General features: G+C 45.3%; 1 protein-coding gene across 2 annotated transcripts in view; it reads right to left on the minus strand.

Moving 5' to 3' along the window:
• Nucleotides 1-26,072, minus strand: part of ANO6 (anoctamin 6) — a 172,963-nt gene that overhangs the window by 40,613 nt on the left and 106,278 nt on the right. For both annotated transcript variants that reach the window (XM_084748943.1, XM_084748942.1), the window contains 7 exons: nt 15,400-15,465; nt 14,085-14,369; nt 13,735-13,848; nt 11,715-11,830; nt 9,152-9,286; nt 3,930-4,035; nt 1,498-1,558 (listed from right to left, as the gene is read on the minus strand). In XM_084748943.1, coding sequence (XP_084605069.1) covers nt 1,498-1,558; nt 3,930-4,035; nt 9,152-9,286; nt 11,715-11,830; nt 13,735-13,848; nt 14,085-14,369; nt 15,400-15,465 — 883 coding nt within the window. The remainder of the gene's footprint in view (nt 1-1,497; nt 1,559-3,929; nt 4,036-9,151; nt 9,287-11,714; nt 11,831-13,734; nt 13,849-14,084; nt 14,370-15,399; nt 15,466-26,072) is intronic.

The raw sequence follows: 26,072 nt of genomic DNA on the forward strand, positions 1-26,072 counted from the left end.
CCAGCCCAAATTATAGCCTAGACCGGGGTGAGCTTACAAGACTCCACCTTCAACTGAGGAGCTGCTGGCATTCCTCTGTAGCTGCCTGGGGAGGAGAAGCCAGAGGTAGGTTGCCCATGCTCCAGAGGATGGCCCCGTGCCCATGAACACACACACATATACACACACACGTAGACACACATGCACACACACATACACATACACGCGCATGCACACATACACATACATACACACAGCACACATCACATACACATACATCACATACACATACATGCGCATGCACACATACACATACATGCACACAGCACACATCACATACACACACATGCATGCACACACGCACGCACGCGCGCATACACACACACACACACACACACACACACACACACACACACATACACAGCACTAACTAGACTTTGTGGGATATTTTAGAAAGCGAGCACATGAAGTTGAGAGGAGGGGGTATTGGAGAGGATGGGGGGGGAAACTGGAGAGAGAAAGAAGGCGGTAGGCAGATGGCCATATTCAATTGTATACATGTATGAATAGTTTTAGTGCCAGACACACTGGGGTTTGCATCCCTCTGCAGCTCTGAGGCCCCATTAAAGAATGCCAGGCTAGACCATTGGAGGGTGAGAGGCCATTTGGAACCCCCACAGACCAAGCCAGGCTCACCACAGGCATCAGCTGAGTCAGGCTGTCTGTGAACCCAGTGGACTGAGAGAAATAAAGCAATAGTGAAAGCAGGTGTGTTGTTGAAGCCTCGGCCTTTTGAGGTAAAATTTTCATATGGTAAAATCTAATGGCGTCTATGAATGAAGCCTGAAGAACCAAATTAAAACAGGGCAATCCTATGAGAGTAACTATGACACATCGGAGGGTGTTTTTGTACACCGTGTATTCAGATGCTGATTTCTGTGCCCTGAGATGAGGTCCAGTTGCAGCCCGGAAGTCAGTATTATCAATGCCATTGATCGATGTTTTGTAAACAATGCTCTGCAATTATCTCTGACTGGTTAAGGAAGACACTGAGCAGCCTATAGCTGGTGAGAGACGACAGGGAGGCTGGACTTCTGTTCCCAGTCGAAAGGTCTCAGGTAGGAAGAGAAGGAAGAAGAGGGAGAGAAAGGCTGTGGCCATCAGGATGACCCGATGGCGCAGAACCAGCCCAGGAGGGACCAATATGGCAAGGAACTCAAGGCATGTGGCTGGGAAGTAGCCAGACCAGCACAGAGGGTTAGAATAGATGAACATCTGCCCAGCTGTAGTGCTTTGAAGCTGTTGAATTACTCTAGTATGTCTCTGTGTCAATTATTTGGGAGCAAGATTGGGTGACTTTAAAAGGCCCCCCAAAATGAGCTTTATTTCTACAGAAGCTCTGGGGGAGTAGAGGCTCAGCCAGGACACAGTCCTCAAAGCGAGCGACTTTAATGGCTAACACAAAATTGCATCAAACTGAAAGAGAGAGAGAGAAAAAAAAGACCGACAGTAACTTACCCCACACTCCCATAAATACTGCAAAAATCAGGGTTCCGAAACTGTCAAAGATGCACAATTTCTGGAAAATAGAGCAATGACACGTAAGTAAATGAATTCCCCACTTATCAGAACTCGGCCAGTACGTAATACTTTGTACACCCTGCAGCCTGGAGCGGTCGCCAAGCCTGGTGCTGGCTTAACAATCACCACACGTATGGCGTAATCGCAGATGGAATTTCTCACATTTTAAAAGCAAACGGCTTCCGCCGTCTGAGCCTGAGTGCATTTTCCAGTGGAATCGTCCCACAGCGCGATAAAGGAATAGGCACATCTGCTGAGACCGTTAAAGCTTCTTTTATGAGCTGTCACAGAGTGACTGGAAAGATGGACGCAGCAAGTGGCCCTAAGGATCTAGTGCCCTCTAAGCAACTTGTATGATTTGCCTCTTATCTTTGTCTTGTTCCCCTCAGAGGATAAATTCCAGAAATACTTCTTTTCTTATTAAGAAAATAAGATACAAAGCTGAGTTTATGTGGCGACGGCTCTCCTCCTCTAGGAGCGCCCTGCTTCCACCAACCGGAGGACGGCTTTGCGTCTGTGACTGGCGAGTGTTCTCCTCGGTGGGATAAAGGCTGTGCTGACATCACCAGCACAATTGTCTCAAAAGGTTTATCCTCTCGCTGGGGCAGTGCTACCACTGCTGCCAAACTTGCTCTCTGGCAATGTACACATAGCCTAGCTGTCTTTATGACTTGCTGGGGAAAAAAAAATCTTTGAATTGTTTACTGACTTTCCATTAGTAAGCATTTAAAATCTTCCTTAAGAAAGAACTCATAACACTAATGGGAGATGGGGGTGAGGCAGGGGGGCGGTGGGACACATATTATTCTGCCAACTTTATAAGAGGCCACGTGGAGAGTGAAAATGGGTGGGTGGACAGAGGCCCCAGGTGAACAAGGGGACATCCACAGTGATAGCATTCAGATCTGTTTCCAAGTGGGAAGTGTACTTTGCTGCGTTTTTTTTTTTTCAGTTGTCTTTTATACTCAAAGTGGTGTAATTTTCATGTATGCAAGATTATTGGTTGTTTTCATTAGAAGGTATGTATCTGGTTAGTTAAGCTCTCATCTGCCTGGCTTCCAAAGCAGATATAAGTTCCCGCAACCATCCATGTGGCTTTTGATCAAGCAGCACGGTTCTAAAGGGTCTCATGAAACAATTCCCCTAAAACAAAACAAAAAACCCCAAACCCTCCAGGCCAGGTGTAAGAAGATGGATTTGTCATGCCTGATGTCCTGGGGAACAGAGCTGAGGCATGTGTCCCCCACAAACGATGCTTTTTCTCTTCTCTCTTTGCCTTTTAGAAAACCACCTGCTCCGAGATGTCTTTCAACATTATGCTCTACCTTTTATTGCAAATAACTGCACACAAAGTGCTATGGAAAGTACTCCAGATGTGTAATCTTCTCCCTCAACATGCTCCATTTTGGAGTTGGTACAAGTCATGCTAACCGCCTAGTTCCCAATGAGGGATGTGCCTGGTATCTCAGGACATGGTTAGGCATAGATGAAGCTGCCATGCTAGTCTCATATGTGAGATCATGGGCACAGGAAAGGAAGTAGACATCTGGCCTTTCTGCTTGGTCCCCCGAGCACTACAGAAGTAGGAATAAGGGAAACGGTAAGATATAAGCTTGTTAGAAGCCTAACTTAGTAGGCTGGCTGGCAGCTGGCACAGTGGACTAGATGCCATATTAAGAGCAGCCCCAAGTCAGCGTTTTGTTGGAGTCATGGGACATCTCTTCAGAAGAAAGGAAGAAACTAGTAAGTTACTTATTAGTATTAAACATGAATGAAACCAGAAATGCCTTTTTATTTATTTATTTTTTTGCCCCAACCCCTTTCACCATTTCCCCCAGACTCTTGTCTTAGTCTCCCTTCCCTTTGTAACCTGCTCCCACAAGATTCAAGGAGCCCTTGAGGAAACACAACAGAACCAAACACCTCTCCCCAGACAATGAAAGACACTCAAAAGTCCTGAGCTAAGGTGGGGAAGGTGGAGTTGGAGGAAATGGAAGCGTAAGTGAGGAAGGAAGAGAGGAGGAAAGGACGGCTTCAGAAGGGACCTTCCATTGTGGCTTCGCGGGAGCATGACCGCCGCACCTGCCTTGGGTGCAGAGGCTCAAGAGATGTGCTAACAGTGCACGGTCTTCTAGTGCATAGTCCAGCCATTGCCTTAGCTCAGGGGCAGCCAGTCAAGTCTTTTTTTAATCTATAAATTAAGTGTAGGAATCGGGGAGGCTGACAATGTGCCACGATCATTGTAAATAGTAGTAGGACAAGTTTTTCAGACATAAATCTGAATGTCCAAATTATTCCGAGCAGGGATACTTTGCCTGCCGCGTTTAAGCAACTCTTTTTACGTAAGCATCTGGAATAGCAAACGTTACCTTAGAAGATTCGCAGGTGATATTCAGCCTCCAGAAGGGACACAGCCTGTCACACTGTGGACACATCAGGATCTGGCCGCCGATATCTGGATCACAGACCTCTTTGCTAACAAGAGAGAAAGAAAACAACTCAAAAAACCTTAGCAAAAGGCTTTATTTTCTACCAGCATAATAAAATCCAAGTTCATCCATGACAAGCGACAAAACTGAAGCTGACAAAACAGGACCACAGGTGGCATTCATAATTCTAGAAAAGGCTAGAAAAAGCGTACAGAGTAGACAACGATCTACATTTCTTTAAAATTTTTGTTTACATTATTTCAAAATTTTTTAACCTTTATTTTTATTTATCTGTATGGGTGCTTTGCCAGCATGTATGTCTGTGCACCATGTATACAGAAACAAGAAGATGACATTGGGTCCCCTGAAACTGGAGTCATAGAGAGGTTGTGTGTGGAGGAATGTCTTTAGTGGATGTAACAACTGTCAATAAAGTGCTGTTTAGCCAATAAGCTGGGTAGAAGGACAGGAAGTGGAAGGCAGGACTTCCTGGAGGGGGCGGAGCCAAGCTTGACAGTTGCTAGAGAGAAGGAAGGAGGAAGCCTCTGAGGATTATAGTGGCAAGTGCTTGGGATATATGTATGTTATAAGGTTTAGAGAAGTTTATGTTAGTTTAAGAGTAGATTTGTATCAGTTTAGATTCTTCCCGGTTTAGTGCTGGCAGCTTTAAAGTATGTTTCAGGCTCCCTGTGTCAGTTATTGGCTTCTTAGGCCTAACAGATACAATTTACTGTAACAGTTGTGGGTCAACAAGTGGGAGCTGGGAATCGAAATCAGGTCCTCTGGAAAAGCACCCAGTGCTCTTAACCACTTTTCTCCATTTTAATATAATGTTTTTTATTTATTTACTTTTGAGGTTCATATAATGCTCAAGCCTACTACTCTTAACTCAGGGACATGACACAAGGTCCTCCTCCATAACTGCTTTGGTTGGAGGCCTATAAAGCTAACAGAAAGTCAGGGAAGCGGGGCTGTCTGTGAGCGGTGGGAGGAGGGAACCCACTGCCTCTCACAGGTCATGGCTGTCTCCTCATGCCACCCAGCAAGCTGCCATTCCCCATAAAACCCTCCAGTTGCCGTTTCTGTTTGATCTAGAAGTTACACTTCTCCTCCGATGAGCCTCGGGCAGAAGCAATTAAAACCCATGCCTCCATGCCACTCTTCCCTCCCCGCAACAGATCCTAGAACTTATAACATTATGCCCAGCCTGGAATCCAGAGGTAATAATAGCATATTTAGTAGTTTGTGGACACAAAATCAGTAGATAAAGTATACACAGGGAAACAAAAGAGATTTCCTCCTTACCCACCTAAAACAATTGGGAAATAACTTAATTCTGTATTTCAGTAGCTTAATGAGCACAATGTCTAGGAATGAATCTAATCAAAGATGTATTAAGGTTTATATGAAGAAACACCTGTAAAACTTTGTCTAATACAGTGAAGAAGATTTGCGCTATGAGTTTCAGAATCGTTTGGTGGGGGAAATTAGAACTCATCTTAGGCCTTTTCCATTTGCTGTACAAATCTCGCGGAAGACCCAAAGCTCAGAACAGACAAGTTAATAATTAGACACTGCTGGCACAAGCTAAAACAACAACAGAAGCACAAAATGAGACATGTAAAGATTTCTACCTATGTCCAAAGGTCTGGACCCCAAACTAGGAAGATAAGAACGGGCAGCTAAATTCATGGTACACGGGAAAAACATAAGCTTCAATAAACCCCAATTGTACCACATGAAAAAAAAATCAATTCTATGTGAAAAATGAGAATGACAGCTACAGAATAGAAAAAAAGGATAGAGATGGGGCTGGAGAGATGGGCTTCAGAGAGATGGGCTTCAGAGAGATAGGCTTCAGAGTTAAGAGTGCATGCTGCTCTTGAAGAGGACCTGAGCTGGGTTCCCAGCACCGACATAGAGGCGCTCACAACTGTCTGTAACTCTAGCTCTAGGGGACCTGATGCCTTCTCTGGCCTTTAGGGAGACCTGTGCTCTCATGTGCATGCACACACAAACACATACATCATTAAAAATAAAAGAGAACACAGCAACAGTAAAAGAATAACGCAATAATCTTAGGTTAAAGAGAAATGCTGTCAACATGGAACCACAGCCATAGAGGAAGTTACAGACATATTCAAGATTTACTGAGAAGAGGCAAGAAGCTTTGGAATGCTCCTGTGGCTGATGCCCTTTCGGATGGACCCTGCTAGGATGGGAGGCAGCATTATGACTGGTTACGTGACCTTGCAAATAACCCAGAGAAACAAGTGGGCTTGGGAAGCTAGTCTGAGAGAGCCGAGTAAGCTCTAACAGAAGCCACTCATTCATAAAAACAATGAGAACAATGACAAAAATGTTCAAACTCACCCTTTTCTGAACTCCGAAGGTTAACTAAATGCTTAGAGTTGCTTAGGCAACTGCCCCTACCCACCATGGTGTGTGTGTGTGTGTGTGTGTGTGTGTGTGTGTGTGTGTGTGTGTGTGTGTGTGTGTGTGTGTGTGTGTGTAAAGGGCTGGCCAATCTGTGAAGAATACGGCTTTGCAGCATTTTAAAATTAGACCAATTACCATGCCCATCTCCCGAGGTTCATAGCAGCCTTAAGACCCAGCACCCTTCCAGGCACTGTGAACAAGAGTGGATCATCACGGGTACTGAAAAGGGCAGGCAGCGTCTATAGCTGCTTCAGGGAGCCTCGCCTGTCCAGAAGCTCCTGGGAAGCATCATGGTGAGCTTTTTTCTTTTTGTTTTTGCTTTTGTTTTTGTTTTACTTTTCAAGAAAGGATTTCTCCGTGTAGTCTTAGCTGTCCTGGAACTCATTCTGTAGACCAAGCTGGACCTGAACTCATAGAAATCTGCCAGCCTTTGCCTCTCAAGTGTTGGGATTAAAGGCGTGCACCACCACCACTAGGCTGAGCTTGTTATATATATATTTTTACCTCATACCCATAGTTTAAGAATCTCGGGAATTAATGTAGCAGCTGCCTACGTCAGTAATAACCATAAATGTAAACCAGAAACTTTAAAGGAAGAATGAGGTATGGGGTATCCACAGACACCAAACCTCCAACATATCTGTGAGACGCAGAAAGCCACACATAGTGTTGGCATCAAACAAATGAGACTACCCTAAGTACTGCCATTTTGTTTTCAGACTCCATTTTGATCATAAGGTGAAATTAAGTTCAAGTTCCCAGGATCTGGGGAACTTTCCAGATGGCTAGCCAATTTCTTCCTTCTTCCTTTGTTCCTCAAAATGTAATGGTTGTTCCTAGCCATGAAAGAACAAATGATTCTGATTGATAAAAAATTGGGCCTGTAACTTGGCACAGATGTTTGTGGATTTTGGACTTAAAAAATCTTCTAACATTCTGCCTTGAAGTTCTTATTTAGTTCCTGAGTCTGTTCTATGGCCCTGATCAATCAGTAGCGGCCTGAGTACAATAAATTTTTATCATCTGCTTAAATACTAAGATGAACGTTCAAAGACACAGACAACTCCTGGGTCTGTGCTGCTGTGTTCCTGGCTGGTCATTTGCTCCATAGTTCAAATAGAGCTCTTGCTTTGATGGACTCCTGTGACTGCTTGGGTTGTTTTTTAGATTTACGGACCCCAACAGCGTATGGGCTGGACAGGACATAAGCCAGGAAAGGCTCAGTGATGAGTCAGTCTAGGAAAAAGGGGAACTCCTGGATCAGTGAAGGATGCTGGCTTCTACCTGCTCATCTACTTGTGTGCATAGATCACAGCCAACACAGCCAACACACACACACACACACACACACACACACACACACACACACACACACACCACTTCACACACACAAATGGACCTTGCAAAGTGGACCCTGCCCATTTTGAAGATCTATTCTGAGATGCCACATGAGTGTGGAACATTAGCCCAACAAAGTAGGGAGAAAACACCAACATTCAAGTCCTTGGGTACAAATTTTTTTTCAAGAAGAGAGAGAAGACTTCAAACAGCCATCTTGGGCATGTAGGCTCTGCAGCCTGCCTGTGGAACAGGTAATGTGCCTATATATCAGGTAGACAAGCAGACGTCCCCCCTAAGAGCCATGCTCAGGGCTTGGAAGATGTCATTCTCTCCGCACTGAAGCCCACAGACCACAATCTGCCGGTTACACGGGGACAGAGGCCAGTCCGTCAGAAGACAATGTCTGGCGTAGTGTTGTGTCCACTCTGGAGGCTGAGAACGCCAAAAGCAGATGCACAACTCCCAGTGACACAGAAAATCCAGTATGCCCTGGAGTCCCCTTAGACCAGCGGTCCTCAACCTTCCTAGAGATGAAACCCTTAAATACAGTTCCTCATGTCGTGGTGACCCCAAGCATACAATTATTTTTGTTGTATCTCATAAATATAATTTTGCTCCTGTGGTGAATCATAACGTAAATATCTACGTTTTCTGATGGCCTTAGGTGACTCCTGACAAGGGTTTTTTTTTTGTTTTTTTTTTTTGTTTTTTTTTTTAACCCCAGAGGGGTCACTACCCACAGGTTGAGAACCACTGTCCTAAGATGAAGCTGACTTTTGAATTCTAGTACCAAGTCTTAGTTTTCTCTTTCTCTGACATAGTAAGGAATAGTCCCTGTGACTGGTCACTGGAGTTTCCAATCATGCAACTCTTAGTATCATTTAAGAAAAAAATTTTTTCTAAACACAGAAAGCCACCAGTTTTCTCACTAAAACCATAAGAATTCGGAGCTTTTCTTGGCCCAGGTCTGCACGGCTCTGCAAAGCATTCCGTGGAAGCCAGGAGTTCAAGGGCAACCCCTTATTATCTCCAGTCCTTTCTTTTTCATACAAAGAACCATCTTAAAATGTCTGAGTGGTTTGTTTGTTTATATCCTGGACATAATGCTCCTGTCAGAGGCTGTGCTGGATTATCTGAGAAAAATTCCATTTGATTCACTACTGTTCTCAGAACAAAGGGGCGCGCGCGCGCGCGCGCGCGCGCGCGAGAGAGAGAGAGAGAGAGAGAGAGAGAGAGAGAGAGAGAGAGAGAGAGAGAGAGAAGATCGATCATGCAATGGGCGTTTGCGTTGAGTTCTCCTTTAGCAAAACCCAGTCTAAAACCCTGGAAACGGTTTCATGACTAACCAGTGTGGCAACAATGGTTAAAGAGAGACTACCTACCTCCAAGTGCAGTTATCCTGATTAAGATAGCCATAGAGGAAGCAGGCCACGCCCACCACCGCTGCCAGCAGGAGCATCTGCGTGTAATAGCCCAGCCAAGCAAAGTAGATTCCAATCTTCTCTCCGTAATACTTCCTGGCGAGAGGGAAAAGAGAGGGAAGGCGCTCTTAGAGGCTCGCCACCGTACAGCTCCATCCTAGCGCGGCTCCTCGGTTCTTAAGTTAAGGAGGCTTTTTCCGTGAACACCTGACTCAGTTCGCCCTTGTGGCATGTTCATCCTCACGTCGGCGCCTGACCAGGAAGGATGCGGCACGCACCAAGGCACAGTGCATTTACAAATCCACCAAGGAAGAGAAAAGCGCTGCGGGTGGGGTGGATGGGGGGCATCCCTTGTTTTAGGCGAAGATGAGCACCGTGCTGCAATTCTTGAAAGACCTTGTAGTTACTCAGAGTCTTCCGTGTATTTATTCATCTGCTGCCTGCTATTATGTACCCGGAGAATTATGTAAGAAGGGGCAGCATAAAACCCAAGGCTTCTGACAACACAGCTTCTCTCCCGTGTTCGAGGTATATTTCTGAGAAAACAGTGGGCACCTCTGACCCCAGACGGTGTCACCCGCCACATACAAACCGTGACTCCTCTCCACACAAATATACCTATAGACCTACGGGGCAGTAAGAGGGAAACCAGGAGGAAAATAGGAGTCGTTCTGTGAAGCTGGTCTCTCTCATACACCCAACACCTTCTGTCTCAGCACAGCTTATAAGGCTCAGGCAAAAAACTGTTCCTGCCAGAGCAGCGAGCGAGGCCCAGGCAGCGGCTGTGCTGTGGGTCTCTGAGTTGCTTTTGTTTCCATGCTGGTCTATGGACTCAAGCATTTCCGGGCTGAGAGACTTGTGTGGGTCTGCAGGCTCAATACGAGGCTGAGCCAGTCTCCTTGAGCCTCATCTAGAGGGAAGCTCAGCTATCAGCACAGCCTAGATCCCCTGGAGCCTGAACCAGAGCACAGGACAGAGGCCACCCCAGGGCCACAGGCTGTGAAGGAAGGCTAGGACCCATGTGGAGAGGAGTGAGGACACGAGAGGGGCACAAGATGACACTTTCATGTGACTGGGGCTTGGTGTCTGGCTCCTGTACAGCCAGAAAACAGCAGGCTTGGGATAGTGCCTGGAGAAAAGAGCGTGGCAAGTCTGGGTGCTCAAGAAGCCACTGGTGACTCAAGGAAAGGAAATGACATGTGGAATGGGGCGTTCAATTTACTTAAAATAAGAACCTGTCAAACCCTGTGCAGTCAGATGCAACTGGTTTCCTATAAGAGGAAATCAATAAAATGGAAACTCCACAAGGCCGACGACCTTGAATACAGTCAGCCCTCCACCTGGGGGTCCTATACTCGGATGCATCCCGCCACTAACTGAAAACACCGCTGAATGCACCCAGTCTTGCCTGAAGACACTGGGGGTAACTTCATCTACGTACTGAGATTCTTCCTCTTTCTGTTATTCCCTAGACAGTACAGTGGAACACCCTCTGGCATACATGGTATTTACACTACCTTAGGGATTAGGAGGATTAAAAGATGATTTGAGGTGTGTGGGAGGAAGGGCACGGGGCATATGAAGGTGGTGGCCTTTTATGTAAGGGACATGCACAGATCTTCTTATCTCAGAGGCTCCAGAAACCAGTTCCTCACGAATGCCCAGGAAAACTGGGTTTACATGTATACATCCACGTACTATTTTATCTACCGGGTAAGCAAAGTAGGCAGGGGTACTTCCGTGTGACAATAATCCACACAATATTAAACAAGGGAGAACTAAGGGGGACCAAATGGAATAATTAAATGAATCTTTATGAGATACTTACTCTAACAATTTTTTAAAAATGGCTGCTACCTTCACAAAGGCAGAGCCAAGAAGAAAGCACGCTAATAGAGGCACATGATACTGTTTAACAAATGTTCCTGCACAAAGCAGGTCGAGCCACTGGACAAGAATGATGTCACTACAGCACACAGGACAGAGGTGGGCTTCAACAATGCCACAGCACCTAAACTACCAGCTTCTAACGAGCCCCGATATAGTCATGATTTCCTATGAGGTAATGACATCACAACTAACAGTGGAAAAATACTGCAAGTGCTCACACCTCACCACTCAGTAGAGCTAATAACTCCACCACTTACTCCTGGGCAGTAAAGAATTCTAAGTCCCTGACAGGTGACCTCTAACCCCTGGGCCGTTCCTGAGAGAGAAGCATCTTCCCACTCATGGTGGGGCCACACTGGTAGTTTCTACCCACATAAATCATGCTGGGGCCTAGAGAGCGCACTCATGAGACAACTCGGGATGGAGCTGGCCATGCCAGAAGGCCAGTTTCACCACTGGTCTAAGGCTAAAGACTGAGACATGGAAGAAGCTATGCCCTATCCCCTGTGAATGTGTAAGAAAGTCTCGAGGAAATCCTGGCTAATGCAAAGCAAAGTGAGCACCTCTGGCTGGCAATGCTGTTGGAAGAGCGGCCATGCACAGACACCACAGGGCACTGCTCTCTCCTGCTCACCTGATAAGATCCAAGGGCTGCTTCTTGTATATGCTTCGAGGATGGGCCCATTCCCGGTACAGAAGGTAGCGCTCACTCGGACAGCTGGGGTCCTCCGACTCATAGTTGAATTTGCACTGAGAAGCAGAAAGAAAGAAAGAGCATCATAGTCCTCAACTCACAAGTCTGGTAAGTATGGCACTAACGGCCATTGTAGAAACTGAGCTCCACTTGCCGGAAGGGACAGACATGCCCTCATTTAATTTTTAATGACTCTGAAATAAAGGCAATCACTATTGCCCTTGGGGAGTATTTGGGAGTAAGGGGATGGCAATGGATGCTTGGATAGTGACATTAGCAGCTGTCACTCCTAGTGAACAAGGCAAGGAGGTGATGCCCTGAAGGGAGGCAGTCCTAATGAATAAGACTCTGCACCACTCAAGACCTCAGGTCCTCACAATCAAGGGTCATCTACCTGAAAGCCCAGCCTTGGATGGTGGGGGACCAGAACACTGGCTGGTGAGCAGCAGGCCACTGTGATAGACAGTGCTTCACAGTGTCTCAGTTCAGCAGTGATGTTGATGACACAGAAAATAACTAGCAAAGACTGTATCCTGCCACCCAAGAAACAGAGCCTCCCGCCTCTGTTTAAATCCAATCACCCCTTTTCCTGTCTGACCCACTCGCTTGCTCATGCACAGAAACATATTACCATGAAAGCCCATCCTTAGTAAGGGCTCTGGTCCCTGCCTGCCTCTCACTCACACCACAGGATTACTCTAGGCTTGGAGACTGGGAAGATAAATGTCAAATAAATATTCTAGGACAGTGGTGGCAGACGCTAACATTCAGAGAACGATGTGTAACTGACCCTAAAGTTCATAAGCTTCCACTGCTAATTTTGCTGGGGCACAAAAATAGAACAAACTGTTAGGCTCAGTGGCCACCCTGGGTCTCCCTGGAGGCTCAGTCCTTGCCATCTTGCCGGCCCCCCCCCCCCACTCTCTGCTTATCCATGTGAATCAAGCACTTGCTTGATGTTCTAGCTTTGAAGTATGGTATGTTTCAAGATTGTCTTTAACCCACAATGCAAATAACACATAGCGAAGATGAAACTGCATTTGCTTTCTTGTGTTGTAGAGATTTAGATCAACTGGCAGTAAATGCAGCAAAGTAACCTTGTGATGGATGTGGTATTTAGCACATTTCAATGACGGGATACAGTAAACACATTTAGGTATATAGCGACCTCACATATATGTGGTCGTGAAGGGCTGAAATGATCACACTATAAAAAAATTCAGTCCATACGAGGTACTAGCTGCTTGATAAATGCTCCTGAATCCCATGGGTCGCTGAAGCCTTCGAACAGTCCTTTCATAGTGCCAATAATCTGGGGCCATGTCACTGTGACATGAACCCTGATAAGCCCCCTTTTAAAAAGCTTCGACACAGCCTGAAAATAGTATTTCAAGGAGGAAAAAGCCTATTTGCAGAAAATGTCAAATGAGAATTTCTAACACATTTTCCTTACAAAACAAACAAGCGAACAAAAAGTCCTGCTTTTTTTTTTTTTCTGGTGATGACACCTGTCAGTAATTATGAGAGTAGCTGCCATTTATATGATGGGGTCTAACGTTTTATATGAATCTAATTCTCGAGACAACCCCACGAGGCAGGAAATGTTACAACCCCTTCCTTACTGACCAGGACACATGGGAACAGGGAGAATATGTGGCTCGCAAGGCCACCTAGCTGGGGAGTGGGCCAGTGGGCCTGGGCATGAGACACACAGAGCAAGCGCTGCCCCATATGATCTGTACTGTTGCCACATGGTCCCTCGTCCCTTAACCACCGCACCCACACTGTCTCTATAATCGGGCTCCATCTGCCATGGTGCTCTGAGTCTTTCTTGCCCTGTGATCTTTCCCGGCTTTATCTTTGTTTTACTGAGGAAGAGACAGAAGGTCAGGAAGTCTGAGTCCTTCCTGTCAGCACCATAGCACTCACTGGACGTCCTCAGTTTTGCCATTTGACTTACGTCGTGCAGAGGGAACGCTGCCTTGTAGATTCCAGAACTGACCAGTCTATTAATCCCAAATTTGCTAACGTTGTTCATCACTTGGTATTTGACCCGAGAGAGGATGAAATAAACCTAGAAAGATTTCAAAACAGATTGTGTGATTTTTTTTTTTTAGTGGTAGAACTAGTCCATGCAACCACTGTTTATTGCCATAGAAATGGCTGGCACTGAAATAATACCGATACTATTAGTAATGGTACGCTTCGGTTTTTAAAAATAAAGCAACAACTCAACCAAGTGGCTAATTATTCAATAGCAGGTGTTTCAGATCTCCCCCAAACCAGAAACCATATTTGGTTTAGGCTTACAATGCGGCTTCTGGTGGCAGGGTTGAAGAAGGAATCTCTATCAAGGATATAAAAATCATTCATGCGGCTCTTCTCAAACGGGGCAGTGAAGAACTCCTGTTCCGGCTTGATGACGCTCTCGCTCACGCGGAGGATCTTGGTGAACCAGTTGAGGGTGCCGAAGGCTGAGCGCATTTTCAGGTCATTTGGCTTTAGGGGGAGTTTGATGTGCATGATTTCAGCGTAGGTGCACAGCACTTCCCAGGGGGCGTGCACCTTCACGAACACAAGCTTGTCATCAGAAACCTAGGAAGGAGCAGCAGAAACGAAACCACTATGGTCACAGTTTTAAAGCACAGATTTCCCCTGTTCCATGTTCCATGTGGGCTTTGAAATGAAAATCTATGCAGACAGGACACCAGAAAAAGTGAAGATGCTATCAGATCTGCAAATGATTATGCATTGTTTTTTTACTTAAAGATAATTCTTTAGTTTGAATTAAGAAACATAAGACTAGTAATTTTTAAAATATTTCTCTTTTGAGTTTCACTTGTACGTGTGTGCATGTATGTGCACTTATGCGTGCACTCTATGTACATGCCACAGCAGGCAGAAGAGTATGTCACATCCCTTGGATCTGGAGTTACAGGCAGATGTGCTGGGAACTGGACGTTGGACCTCCACAGGAGCAACAAATGCCCCAAACGCCGAGTCACCCTCAAGACTCAAACTAATAATATTTTAAGTGAGGAGAGCAAACTGCTAACTCGTCGGCACACAATCTAAGTTATTGACTTGGAATGGCAGCACTAGAATGGGTTCGTGGCGTTGTCATACTAAATGAAAAAAACTCCAAACCTGGAAGTAGGTTTCTATGTATAATTTGTAAATATCCATTGTGCTATATGGCCATTGATGCCTAAGAACTATACTTACTTACTGCTATCTACTAAAGGAGAAAGCAAGTTACAAAACCGAACTGATCTCCCTTTCAAAGAAAGAAGTACGCACATGCGCGTGCATTGGCTACGTGTGCGGAAGTCAGAAGATGACCCTCATCAGCTGGCTCCCACCTCCAGCCATGCAATCCTGGGCCCGAACTCAGGCCATCAGGTCTCCTCGGCAGGCGCTTTTGCCCCCTGAGCTATTTCCCTGGCCTGTGGTACAGGCTTTGGTTGTCTCCTTCACCCCACCCCATCCCACCCTCCAACCCCCGGTCTGCAGTGTGGCTACAGCTGCATGGTTCCTGTGTGTGCCCCGCCCCCACTGTTCCAGGTGAATCACAAGCGCTGAGGCACAGCGGTTAGCAGAAGGTTTCAAAGGCTCCAACACTTACCGATCTTGTCGCCTCCAGCTGCAGGCCGTGACAGATGAGGTTAGATTCATATGCTTGTCTCTTCCTCTGACAAGAGAAATGAGAATGCACGTTTGACTGCCAGTTGTAGCGGGAAAGGCTATTTTTTTTTCCAAAGGGGAAAAAAAAAATCCAAGTATTTTGGCCTTGGAAAGATATATTTACTTAAAATGGAACAAAAGCTGTGAGCTTGGGGGTGAAACGCAGATGTTGGTCTCCAAGAGAGCACAAGAGAGTAAAATGTGTTTCCTGTACTCTCTGGAGGGCCTGGCCCGGCCCGGCGGGGCTTTGGTCCTTTGGGGGCGGGGAGGGGTCTATAAAAATTGCTGTGGCAGAATCTCTGTCTCCCAAGGGCACACAAAAGGAATTGTTCTTGAGTTTCATTCGTTGATGTTATTTTCCAGGGTTAAAGACTCCAGATTTTCAACTTTTATTTCTATACACTCAAATAATTCAATAGTAGATACATGTAGATTTAAACACATGCGCACACGCAAACACACACACACACCTTCCATGCACGTCTTAGCTAAGTCAATACAACAATACAGAGAACTCTAACGAGATCCACAGTATTTGCAATGAAATATTCATAAAGCCATACATGTCTCCAAGTCCCACTTGGTACAAGGCCAGTTCAGAAGATGCATAAACACACAGACACACACAAATAAAACTTTAAAAATATCTAAAAACCGCTAGTCTTATTTTTTAATCCAAACTAAAGAGTTACCTTTAATTTTTTTTTTTTAAAAATATAATCATTAGCAGATCTGATATTATCTCCACCTTTGCTGGACACACTGGATGCGGTATTAAGTTGTATGTGGCCAGGCATCTGCAAACGGGCATAAGGAAAGGATGCAGACACGTGGACTGCTGTTTGAATGCCTGCTCTGATCTCTCTCCACGATGTACTGTGAGGTGGAAGCTGAAATAAATCCTTTGTTGTGCACATCGCTTTTGGACATGGTGTTGATGGCAGCAATAGAAAGGAAACAAGAAATGGGGAGACAGTTGTGTTGTGAAGGCAACAGAGAAAATGGGTGGACCGGGTGGTTAAGAACATAAGCCCTGACCGGGCTAGCGCTCTCTTTCCATTGGTTATCGCCTCTACAGCCCACGAGAGGAAGGTGAGTCCCCTGTGCCTTGCTTTTTCAGTGTGTTCACATTTCAGCAGTGGCCCTCTAGATTTTCATAAGAGACTGGGTTAACCTGCCTGATGCAGGCTGATCTGACTTTGCATTCCTGGTAATGGCAGGAGGTGAACGGAGACAACCCTCCCGCTGAGGACACTTGAGAATGGAGGAGGTGGGTTTTCTTTTTCCTTTTAAGAACAACTCCAACCAGCCAGATGCTGCCAGTCGGAGGTCAAGAGAACCCAGGAGCAGCAGCCACGTCACCCAGAGAGCAACGCTTGTGACTCGGTCCTGAGAGGACCAGAGAAGACCCTAAGCTGCTAGGCCCCAAACACAGAAAGAGCCTATAAAACATGACGTGGACACACAGTGTGTGGCTGACCCTGAGTCCACGTGGAACTTCTAACTTTCTACAGAAACATCAGAACTGAATATGGTTTTATTCGCGCTCAGTGATCACACAGTCCTAACAATAAAGCACATGAGGGGGTAACGTAGAAGAGAGCCACCAAAGCAAGCACTAAAACGTCCTGGAGAGGAGCACTCGGCTGGCCTGAGGCCCTGGCCTCGAAACCACGAGAAGACTCAGGCGCTGCTTTCCCACCTGGCTCCCAGCAAGCGCTAGGACCCTCTGGGCGCATGCTCTCCATCTTTCCAAACCGTCTTTGGATGTTGATCTTTCTCCCCCTGGCCTATCTTACTTCCAGCTCAGCTTGGGACATAAGTCAATCCCCTCTTATGTCATAGCATTCCCCCCTCTGGATTCTAATCCTCACGTGGGTTCTCTCATGGCAATGCAACCTTGCTCCTGGACACTTCTTTAACAGTGAAGAGAATCACTTCGATTCTGTGGAGTTTGACTGAGGATGGGCCCCACAGGCACACATACTTGAATGTTTGGTTCCCTGTGGATAGAACTATTTAGGAAGAATTAGGAGGTGTGGCCTTGTTGGAGGAGGTGTGGTGATGGGGCAAGCTTAGTGGTTTCAAAAGCATAGGCCAGACCCAGACCCAGTTAGTCCCTACCTCTCGTGTGTGTGTGTGTGTGTGTGTGTGTGTGTGTGTGTGTGTGTGTGTGTGTGTATGTGTGTGTGGTGTGTGTGTGCGTGCGCGCGCGCGCATGTATAAGCATGCACATGCACGGGTATGCATGTGCACACTGCTTTTCACTGAAAAGATGGAAATGCTTAAGTAGCCTGAAAAAAAATAACAGGCTGAAGTTGCTAAAACTTATGGTGAGAAAGAGCCTTTCAGGAAATTGTGAAGGGGAGAGAATCCATGCTAGTTTGCTGTTCACACCACAGATGTTAGAGCCACAGCACATGACACATTGGTAGAAAAGCATTGTGTGTGTGTGTGTGTGCGCGATCATGTGTGTGTCATTGGTATCTGTGTTTGTGTCATGTGTGTGTGTGTCACCTATGTCTGGTTGTGTGTGTGTGTGTGTGTGTGTGTGTGTATGTGTGTGTGCAGAGTTTGTATGGCACTGTCTATGGCTTGGGACTATCTACTGGAGTCATGGAAAGCATCCCCCACAGATGAGGGGAGAGCACGGCACTCAAAATATATCTATTAGTTTATTATCTAAATATTTACTAAGATCTTGATATTTTTCGGGGAATCTGAAAACTTCAAGACACAAAGAGTATGCTCCCATGTCTGCTATAGAGGATCTACAGAGAAACTGTCCATGACCATGGGCTTTCTCCTGAGTGAGGACAGAAACACTCAAATGTTTCAAGGCAATGCAACTGATGCCTGCTGTTTTCTATGGACATGCAACATTTCAGGTCCTTGCAGAGCCTAGATCACTACCGCAGGCATGTGCAGCTGTTCCTTCTCCTAGTGCAGCGGTTCTCAGCCTTCCTAACACTGCGACCCTTTAATACAGCTCCTCATGTTGGGGTGACCCCCAACCATACCATTATTTTTCTACCATTATGAATCATAATGTAAATATGTCCTATGCAGGATATCTGATATGTGACCCCTATGAAAGGGACATTCAACTCCCAAAGGGTCACAACACACAGGCTGAAAACCACTGCCTTGGTGTCTTGTCAAGTTCAGCTGTACTCCAGACCCTGTGTCCTGAGTGGTCCTTTTGTTATTTATGTTGTTGCTGTTCTGTTTTTGCCAAGTTGACCCAAGTTAGAGTCATATGAGAGAGGGAACCTCAACTAAGAAAATGTCTCCATAAGATTGCTTGAAGGTGATGCTGTAGAGCATTTTCTTTATTAATGCCTGATATGGGAGGGCCCAGCCCATTGGGGCCAGTGTGACCCCTCAGCAGGTGGTCCTGGGTTCTATAGGAAAGAAGGCAGAGCCGGGCATGGTGGCACATGCCTTTAATCCCAGCACTTGGGAGGCAGAGGCAGGTGGATGTCTGTGAGTTCGGGGCCAGCCTGGTCTACAAAGTGAGTCTAGGACGGTCAAAGCCACACAGAGAGACCCTGTCTCATAAAAAAGAAAAAAAAAAAAAAAAGAAAAGAAAAGAAAAGGAAAGAAAGAAAGAAAGAAGGCAGAGCGAGCCATGAAGAACAAGCCAGTAAGCAGCATTTCTCCATGGCCTCTGTATCAGCTCTTGCCTCTAGGTTCCCACCATGGTCTCGTTCAGTGGTGGGGTGTAAGAAAAAATAAACCCTCTCCTTCCCAAGTTGCTGTTGGTCGTGGTGTTTATCACAGCGACAGAATCCCTACCTAAGACACCCTGAATTTGAGAACAAGTGCTGCCACACAACTCGGAACACTCATTCTCAGACGATGAGCGGGGATGCCACCTCCAGAGATAAACTTAATGGGACGCTATGGTGACCCCAGCGGTGGCAGGGACTTCAGTTAATATTTTATTAGTTGCTTTTCTGTCAGTGGGACAGAACTCACAAAAGAAATTACTCAAAGGAGGAAGGCAAACCACAGTGGGGAAGGCGAGGCAGTGCTTGTGGCTGCAGGAGCGTGCAGCAGCAGCGGCCTGTTCACATGGCAGTGGACAGGAAGGACACCCCAGAACCAGAGCTGAACACGACCATCAGGATCCTGTCCCTCATGACTCTACCTCTACCAGCCACTTCGTAACTTCCTGGGAGTTCCACAAGCTGGGGAACATGAGCCGGTGGGGGATATTTCAGATCAAAATCTAACATGTATGAAGGCCGTAGAGACAAATTTAGAGTCAGCCAGAGGCGGGGAAAATCTCCTGTAGCTTAAGGAGGACTTTAATACTTAAATGCTGGTAGAAAATAAATCAATGGTGATTGGCTGGTACAAATCTCTTGCTCCAGTATAGTTAGGTCCATCACAATGCTCAGCTGTCACCTTTCTGGCCACCAGTCACCCACCAGGGAACTGTCCCACACTTCCAAGGTGCACCCCCATGCTTGGCACCTAACCAGCAGAACCCCATTCTCTGTGGGCTAGCTTCCTTCGTCATAGAGACAATGGTGGCTATCACTGTACACCTCCGGTTCCATCCTCCCTGGCTATTAATTGCTGATACCATCTCTCTCCGTGGCATCCATCATCTATGCATTTCCTGAGGTTACTGGGTAATGCCTTCTACTCGCTCCCTGCTCTTCTCTGTCAGCCAAACATCACTTAAAATGCTTCCCATTCTAAGACTGTCGAATCTCCCATGGTCCTCTTGTCTTCTATTACCATTCCTGCCCCTAGAGATGTTGGTGATTTAATATCAGTATCATTAGCACTTAATACAGGCCTATAAAATGGTATGCGCGTACGGTAAATGTCTGATGAATGAATAAACTGAGTGCGTGATAGATTAATGGCTCCCGTTACTCAGAAATGAACTGGCACATTCACACCGCTTCAGGGTAACAACTGGGCTCTTTCACACTCAACCCCCAGTGAACCTTTACTTGTGGGTACTGCAAGATACGATGGTGGAGGAGAGGTACAGTGTCATTGTGGAGCACCCCGATATCAGAGAGCACAGGGCTTCTGTAGCATTTGAGGTTCCCGGACACGTCAGAGAGTTTAATAGTAAGAAGACATCTGAAGAGGTAAGGTTCTGAGACCTGGGCTGTTCTCTCATCAGACACACCAAATGAGCCACTCCTGATTTGGTTTTGCCAACTGCACCAACCTCTGATATTATACAGCGAGTGTTGCCAACCAGATGTGGTCTGTTCTTCCGCAGATTTTCCTGAGTGGAGGCTGTAACTTCTCAATTTTTTTCAAGGGCACTCTCCTCTTAGATCTACTTTAGCTCGAACAGCCCCCGTCAGCTCTCATTATTTGGATTTCCTTTACTCCTGGGTTAAGGGCAACATTCAAATCCTACCTCTTCCACTGACTACCTCTGTGGTGTTGGGGAATTACCTGAGATAAGTATTATTGTTATCCTCTCTAGAGTCAGTGAAGAAATCGCTTCGCCTTAGGGTTAAAGATCAAATGTGATGACAGGAACACACTGTCGCACATGATGCTTGTGGCACACAACCCCTTATAGATTCAGGACTTCTAGATTCACCTTTCCTTCCTAATACCAGAAATCTGAAAAGACAGACTAGCAATAACCATCCACCCTGCCACTCCACTGTACACCCAGTGACCCCAATCCCTCCACGGAACAGCTTTGTCCCGTTCTGCAGGAGTGCTTCAGATGGCTCTCAACCTTCAGTTACTCTGTCATCTGGACCCGCCCACACTTTGTGGCCACCCTGACCCTGATCCTTAAACTGTGTCTTTGATATCTAATGTGTATGTATTCTTACTATCCTCTCGAGGAAATGATGTAGCCGCTTAACTCTTCTGTCACCCTTCTGCGTGTCCTAAGGCCACCGACAGACACTGTGGCACATGGGCCCATCACAGATACAGAAAACACAAAAAAAACCTTCCCTCAATCTCATTTTAGTGGCTAAATAAAATATCCTTTCAGGGAGGTAGGCTAATTTTATTTAGCCAACCTCAAATTATTACATTTTTTTTTCACTATCATGAGAATCTTTGTGCACCTTTTATTGCTTCCTCGGGGTGCAACACTACAGGTAGAACTGTTGAATCAATTGTGTTTGGAAGTCCTTTAATACGTACAGCCGTCCCGCCCTCCAGAAAGGTTGCACTAATTCATCTTATTTTCATTCTTCTTTGGTTCTTTATAAAGAAGTCCCAAGCTATTTACCTGACTTGCTTCATTTAGTTGGTAGAGCTTGGAGTTGGCTTATAATGCCTCCCACGAACTATAAATACTTAAACATTTGACTCAAGGACATTTGCTTGAAGATGTTAATAAACCACCTTGGTATTTACTGTAACAAGACAGATCCTATTATTTTCCTTTGGCATGTCAATTCACAAAGAACCAGTGGCATATTCTGAAAATTGATCTAACCGGTTGCAGTTGTGTCAAGCAACTAAAGCAAATGAAACGAGCATGTGTGCTCTGTCAAAGAGGCACAGAGTGACGCCCTTACTACTTCAAAGACTTCAGAAGCCTCTGTATGAAATCGTCATCTTTACTTCTTAGAACTCACACTTGCATCAGTAACCATTCTTGACAACTGAAAAATTACTGCAGAATGTCTTCTATGTTAAAACCAAAGACAATTAATATTGCATATTGATGGACACAGCCATTGCTCAACAAATGATTATTGAGTAAATGATTATCTGAAGACAGACTTTTAACTAAAATTTATCTCAGGGGCATGCTGGGAAGCCTGAGATGTAAAACCTAAACTATGCTCTCTGATTTGTATTTGGCAGAAAAAAAAAAAAGATTAGACCTACAGTTTCTTTCTCAATCGAGTCATAAAGTAAATTGTGCTGTAAATTCCTCATTTCCCTGGAAGCAAAACCATCAGTAAGACGAGGAGATCTGTCTTCTTCATATATGGAATTCTGGCAAATCCAAAGTGACTAATCATTGTGACAATGTGTCCCTCACAGAAAGAACCACGGGGTCTCTAAGTGTGGGGAGTGGGATCACAGCTCAAAGTGAGGGAGGGAGGGAGAGCGCACCTCCCACTCACCCTCCAGAAACGGAAGGTATCTGTACCTCCTTCGAGAGATTAATAAAGATGTCAGAGACTTAAGAACACAGCAATGGAAACTACAAAGGACAGACTGACTTAATTAAAGAAGCCCTCTATTCCTAAACACTGTAGATTACCTACTCCACATCTCATTGGCTTAATAACGTGATTGCGGTACAGGACTCACCTGTGAATCAATCACACTGTGCAAATCCTGATTATAAACAAACAGGAGTCTCTACCACTCCACGGGTTCCTGCTTTTGTCAGTGGAAAAAGTAGGGAGTACAGCGACTAAGACGTCAAAGAATGGGGTACAGGGCAATGAAACACATTAATGAGATACATGCGGATTAACTTCAAATATTCTTATAACTCCATTAAGCAAGGTACCGGTGGCTCTACCATTTTCTTTTCATTTGGCTAATCTTTGCAAAGCCTAGAAACATGTGTAAGAAATAAGTCAAAGGTTCTTAAATCATGTAAAAGGTATTAATTACTTTATGTGCTAATTTATTAGTTACATCGCATGTGCTCCAAAAGGTTTGGGAAGCAGAACATTTAAGCTAATCAATTGCAGCTTAATTTAAATTCATGTGCTCGTGACACATTTCATCTTGGCAGACCGGTGCGATGAGGGATTTACTCAAGCAGGTAATGTGTGTTCATGAAGGGGCCAAAGAAAGGAGACAAGCATTTTAAATGACAAGCATAAATGAAAGTGGAGTTCAGTTTCAAACTATTTTTTAAAAAATCCAGTTACCACAGAAGGAAAACTGCCCGTAAGCTACTACTGAATAAAGGAAACAATGGGTTCTCGAGGTAGGTGGTCTCTGTGCTTATCAGCTTCTGAGAACTACTTAGAGAGTTCATGTGCAAGTACAACCTGGGGCCTTTGTTCTAGAACAGCGGTTCCCAAGCTGTAGGTCGTGACCCCTTGGTGAACGGCCCTTTCATGGGGGTTGCTGATATGCTGTGTATCAGATATTTGCATTATGACTCATAACAGCAGTTAACATTATGGTTATGAAGCCACAAGAAAATAATTTTGTGGCTTGGGGGGGGTCACCACAACACGAGGAGCTGTATTAGAGTATAGGGTCGCAGCATTGGGAAGGTTGAGAACCGCTGTCTTAGAGCTACTAGGTCATCCATAGAGATGACAAGGAGTCAAAGTGATCTTCACACAGGCCAACCTAGATGCAGTCAAATACTGCTGGCCAGCAGATGGAGGGAGGGCTGTCCGATGCTGTCTTCTGGACGACAGGACACGGCCATCATACTCATGAAGTCGCAGCAGTTGTGGTCCCCTAGGGCTGCAAAGATGGGCCTGTCCTATCGTGGGTGGAGGAGGGGGTCAAGCTCCTTCCCGGGGAGCTATTGGCAGTTATCAGTTGCTACGGGAGAAGGAGTCCTTTCCTTCAGGGGTAAGGCCCTGGTAAACCGCCCCCGTTTCAGTAAATATCACCCTCCAAGGGCTCGCACAGAAAACAAACAAAACAGGAAGATGCGAAAGTAGAGCCAGGTGGATATTGTTTAGAACAAAGGGTTACCCAGGAATGGGAAGAGAGGGAAATCAGGGGGCGGGGTTTAAAATGATATCATACACCACATTGTATAAAATTGTCAAAGAATAAAGAAATACGTTTTTATTTAAAGAAATACTTCTTCCCAGAATGCACCTTTTCAGATTCAAGGGCACACAAGCATATTTGTTCAGAATTGCTTATGCCCCCCGCCCCCCAAGCCTTTTCTACGTAGGAATGGGGTCTAGTCGAGGAACCCCTGGTTCCTTTAATAGATGATATTTAGGAAGGTGAGATACAGGAGACTGTAAGTGCTGAGGCAAACTCTGGTCTTTCTTCAAACCTAAGGCTAGACAGTAAGAGGAACATTTAGCAAAAGGATGTTCTTTCCCCATCTTTGTGATGGCACCAAGGTCTTCGATGAGCTGACATGAAACAATCTGACTTCCCTCTCCAATGTGTCACCATTTTCTGTCTATTTTTGAGCTTAAGGCCAATGACATTGTCCATTTTTGGAAAGAAGTAAGATCCAGATTCACTGCTCTTATGCCACATGCTCAAGAGACAAACCAAACAGACAACACATTTCCTAGCTGCAATCTAGAACTCCTAATTGTAATTCAATTTCTTTCTTTTAAGCTCCAATTTTAATGCTGTAAGCATGGTGGAAAGCAAAGGGAAAGATTTTTTTTTTTAATCTTAAAAGGGAGCTCCTGGCATTAGTTCAAAACATTAAAAAAATCAAAAGTAGATTCAATTTCTCTCTAAAACACGAGCTTGAGTGCCTACCACCCCCAGGTGGCATCACAAAACAGTGGCTGCGAGCATTATCCAGTAACCTGCCATCGCGTGAACCCCTGGCTTCTGATTCCTGCACTATGTGGGGGTAAATGCTCACCTCAGGGGCTGTTTCCCAGCTGCTAGGATTCTCCTCTTGCATTCACCACCCTCCCTTACCACTCACTCCCTTGCTGGTCCTGAGGTTGGAGGAGACTGTCCGCCTGTTCGGTCTTGCCTCCAGAAGACCCACTAGAACCCGGCTTTCCATCTCAACAGTCAATTTTGACATGAGCTCACATTGTGGGTAACACTCCCAGCTCTGTGCTGGCGAGGAAGCTCAAAGGCAATTGGGCAGCTCAACTCTAACTTCTGAACAATATCTTACGGTTAGCACAATGCATCTGGATTTTATGTTCCTTTCACGTAAAGGGCCTGAAAGAGGTTTTCCCCTTTGCTTCCTAACTTTCCCACTCGCTTACTTTAGCTGATAAAATTGTACATACTTACATCTACACTACACGCATTTCACTTGTACTTACATGGGGAAGGCTAGCTTTCAACTCCTTAGCATTCGATTACCTCTCACTATCCTGGGAGGCTGAAAACTATTCTCTTAGATATTTACAACAACATGGTATTATCTATGGTCTCAGTGACATACAAACGATCTCTTGAAATTATTCTTCCCAACAAAAATGTTCCACCCGTCGACAAACACCCCCCCAAACCCTCTGTTCACGAAACGCTCTGGGAAGTCCATTCTACTACTTCATCTATGAGCGTACCTTTTTAAAACTACACAGAATTGTCAAATAATTTCCAATAGCATATTATTTAACGAAGCATTATAAATAAGTACAGATTTAATAAATATGAAACTATGTAGCATGTTAAAGCCAATGAGAAACAGTTTTTGTGTTATCTAGCTTGCTATCTGTTGTCTTATTGGCTACAAACAGCTACATCTAGCCAACTCCTCACATCTGTAGGTTCTTCATTTGCAGATTCAACTAAACTAAGATGGGAACTATTTGGGGAAAAATTACAACTGGAACCACACATACAGATTTTCCCATGTTATTCTCCCAAACAACATAGTTTAACAGCTATTTATGTTGTATTGTGTTTATAGTAAGTGATACATGGATAAAGAAAAGCACCTAGAAATATGTGGGATTATATGCAAACGTCCTGCACCATTTTATAAAAGAGACT

This window comes from Acomys minous, assembly GCF_964271855.1.
Source record: "Acomys minous genome assembly, chromosome: 12".
NCBI lineage: Eukaryota > Metazoa > Chordata > Mammalia > Rodentia > Muridae > Acomys > Acomys minous.